The 3,997-nt window shown below is 28.4% G+C and overlaps 1 protein-coding gene across 1 annotated transcript; it reads left to right on the plus strand.

Moving 5' to 3' along the window:
• Positions 1 to 2,657: 2,657 nt before the first annotated feature.
• On the plus strand, positions 2,658 to 3,797 carry LOC145841214 (kelch-like protein 7). Its single transcript, XM_082948582.1, has one exon. It carries the CDS (start codon positions 2,658 to 2,660, stop codon positions 3,795 to 3,797), a length of 1,140 nt encoding a protein of 379 aa, XP_082804708.1.
• The last annotated feature ends 200 nt before the right edge of the window (positions 3,798 to 3,997 follow it).

Genomic DNA, 3,997 nt, shown 5'->3' on the forward strand with positions numbered 1-3,997 from the left:
TATAACTACACCTAAAATAGTGTACGTTTAAAAACCTCGAAGAAAATAAGAAAATCTGTAACTTCTCAAAATAATTTGGCAACCCTGATATAAGTTAATGTAAACAACTTTTGCGAATTGTAAAAAAAAACCATTATACTTTGTGTCTTAAAAAAGGGGTGTTGTCAAATTTGCACGAGTGGACAAAGTTGCACGTAAACACTTTTGCACGGAGACATTTTTGCACGGGTTAAATTTGTTTTTTGACCAAAACTTATACAATAATCGTGGGTCATATTTTTGATAAATGTGTCAATGACTTAGAATTAAGTTTAATTTATTGTCTTTATTAAACACTATGATAACAAACACTTGTATAATACAAAGTTAATTGATTTTACCCAACAAAAAAAACATTGTTAATTTAACAACCAGTGGAGACGCGCTACGTTTCTGTTAACTGGTAAACAGATTTAAAAAGATAAAAATAAATCCTCAGGTTGGTGTTTTAAATACTAATTTAGGTAAATATAAGTACTAGAAATATAACAAATAATCTGTAAACTAAACATTATTTAGAAATAAAATTGTTAGTAGTTTTATATTATAATTTTTATATTAACCTGGACAATTGTTAGCATTACGCGACACCTCTGGTAGCTGGAACCTTTGGTTCACAATCATTTTAAGTATCGGGCGTTTAGTACAAAAAGCAATCCTACAAAAAAAAAATCTTAATACTTCAATAATGTAAGCCCTATACATTTTCAATCTTATTTAAAAACGATGCTATAGGAAACATAGTGGTTTATTTATTTTACTAGTTTAAATACAGTGTGTAGTTATTACGAAAAACTTTAAAATATAAAATATAATCAAAAATATATCTTTAGATTTTCCTTTAACTTAAATAATGCCTAAAAGAACAAAGTCCGAGTTTGAAGTAGAACCAATTGAAAAGAAAACCAAAAACAACAATGTTAATAAAAATAAAAGCACTTGTTTCGCACTTCCTCATGAAATTGAACATAATGAGTTTATAAGGTCATGCATAAGCAACACTTTAAAAGATGATGATAAAATTGCATTGGAAAAAGTGAAGAACTCTACATTTAAAGGTGACAATTTAATTTTTAAATTAGTTTAAGTGTTTTAGTTTTCTTTAGATATTACTTTAAAGAATATAATAAGAGAGAAGTTTTTCATAACATATCTTATAATTTTTTCGCAATAACAAAACTTTTGAAATTTTGAAGTACAATTTGATAGCCGTAATTTTTTGTCTACATGTGTTAAGTCGTGATAAAGCAATAAAACAGAACATTGAATAAATTAACTTAAAATTTACAGTACTAAAAATCAAGTGTTTAACTAATTTTATAATTAAATAAATTTAAATTTTATCGTGGAAATTAATTTACATTAGTTTAACACATTTAGTTTAAAAAACTTGAATACAAGTGTTCGTTAGCTGATTAGTAGTTTACTATTACTTTTTATTTCTTTATGACATAACTGTAAAACGTAACTTATTTTTATTAGCTCTTAATTTTACAATAGGTATAATGCTATAATTTTTAATACCCATGTAAACAGTACTTAATGTATTTTTCTTATTCATATCAACTTCTTTAGCGTTTTATAAGTTTTGTATAAATTATATACCATTGTATAATAAGAACATACTACTACTATTAATACTACTTGTTCAACTTGTAGAGTAAGTTTTTTTTTTAATTTATCTCTACCAAAAAAAGCTACTTTAAAAAAAATATTTCTACTATTGTCATATGCAAAACTAAAAAAAAACTACACAAATAAAAGTTCTCAAGCTAACTAAAAGAGATTAAAGAGCTAAACTAATAATATTTGAATTAATATTACTAACTTTCAAAGTATACTCCCCTGTTTTCTTTAGTTCTAGCTTGATTTCGCTTTCTAGTTTCTATAAAATTCATTGAGCTCTTTAAGTCATATAGTTTATAAAATTTTGTATATTAGTCCTTTATCGTATATAAGCAGGGCAATCTTCAAAAGCTCGTTGTATGAATTCAACTGAAAAATTATTCTACCATCATATGCAAAACGTTGTTGTTTAAAACGATTTTAAAATCAAATATTTTTTATAAAAGCTGGCGAAAAAAGTTATAAAGACATTTTAAAACGTTTTATTTATATGAAGCGAAATTATTAAATCTATATAAAACGTATGTCGATCTTGAGTTATTTTACTTTGATGACATACTTTACTTAAAAGGTAGTTCAGTGTAGCTTTTATAAAAGCACTATTAAGAACCAAAATTAGGTTTATAGTTTTCTAACACCTACTGCAAATAAATTCTATTAACTTTTATAATTATATATTATTAGGTAACGGATCAGTAAAAGATACTGTAATAGTTTCAGCTTTGAAAATAAGAAAAATTATCTTAAAAGAAAAAGATGAATCCAGAATAACTCAAATGATAAAAGAAAGCATCACTTCACACAATGTAATTTTATCATATTTTTTAGCAAAAAAGTTTTACTTACCAAAACTTTCTGACAACTGCTTTGAATACATTGAGCGTTGTTTTATGAAAGTTGTTCAGTCAAAAAACTTTTTAGAACTAGATTTTGCTTCAGTAAAAAAAATCCTATCTAGCTCAGAATTACACATCACTTCGGAGTTGGAAATCATGAAAGTAGCCGATTCTTGGTTAAGACATTGCTATGACCGGAGAGGTAAGTTTGCGAACAATCTTCTTTTAACAGTCCGTCTTCCCTTGCTTTCTATTTCAGTTTTAAAGAAAGTTTTATGCAGATCTCACAACACGCGCAACTCTACTGTGTTCCAAAGCAACGAAGAGTGTCTAGAAATTACTAAGAAAATTTTTGAAAACAGAGAGGAATTTTATAAAGGAAGACCAACGTTGAACTATAAAACGCGGTATTGCAGTCAGAAAATGTTTAATGTTATGGTCTGCGGAGGTTTTAATGAGTTAGAAGGGCAATATGGTAAAAAAACAGATCATATTATAACAAAAATTGATGCAGAAAATTTTGACAAGCTTGAAACTGTAGCAGAGTTTTCAGGGTTTAATTATCTTTGGCCAGTTGACGTCATGTGTGAACTTTATGTGTTAGCTAAACGCGATGGAATAGACACAGTAAATGTCCACAAATACTCACATGAAAAAAATGCTTGGGATAAAGTGAAAATTGTACGCACCAGGCGAGATGATTACAGTGTTTGTTCTTTTATGAACAAAATTTATATTGTAGGAGGCAACAATGAAGACGATAGAGCCCTCAGAACTTGTCTTGAAATTGACACAGCGAGCTGCAAAGAAAAACAAATAAAAAGTATGAAGGAGGCAAGAATGTTTGCGGGTTGCGTGGCGTTCCGAGGCAAAGTGATTGTTTCAGGCGGTAATGTAGATATTAATGACGATTTAAATAACCTAAGCACTGTTGAGGCATACTGCAATATTGATAACACATGGTCAATCATGCCTAAAATGGTTCATGCCAGAAACAGCCACTGTTTAGTTGCTATAAAGAGCAAATTGTTTGTTTGTGGAGGCTGGGGAGATACCTGTGAAATGTTTGATGTTTCAAGTAACAAGTTTTCTGTTCTTAAAAAGCCGGAAACGCTACGCATGTACGATTACAGAGTGCAAGATGCTATTTCTGTTGGCGGGAAAGTATTCGTGTTTAGGAGGTGTTCGGAAAAAGTAGCTGTTTATGACCTGAATCAAAACGAATGGACGGAAGAACAGTTCGAAACTACAAAAGATATTGATTGCTACCTGTGTGTGAAACTACCTAAGTTTTAGTTAAAACAGAAATTTTTATATGTTGTCTATAACATCTCTGGTTAAGAGGTAAAAAATTATATTGTTATACAGTTACGTTAAATTAATTCATAATTTAGTTGCACTCTAACTCTTTAAATTTTAGACACTTTTTTACTTGTTTTCTTAACATAACTTAAAAAATTTTAAAATTGAAGTCTTAAACTTTTTAAATTTACTAC

This window comes from Thalia democratica, chromosome 7, assembly GCF_965202585.1.
Source record: "Thalia democratica chromosome 7, ktThaDemo2.hap1.1, whole genome shotgun sequence".
Taxonomy (NCBI): domain Eukaryota; kingdom Metazoa; phylum Chordata; class Thaliacea; order Salpida; family Salpidae; genus Thalia; species Thalia democratica.

Bases quoted from the DNA above. Each gene is read 5' to 3' on its own strand.
- LOC145841214 (XM_082948582.1), top strand. From the start codon at position 2,658: ATGAAAGTAGCCGATTCTTGGTTAAGACATTGCTATGACCGGAGAGGT.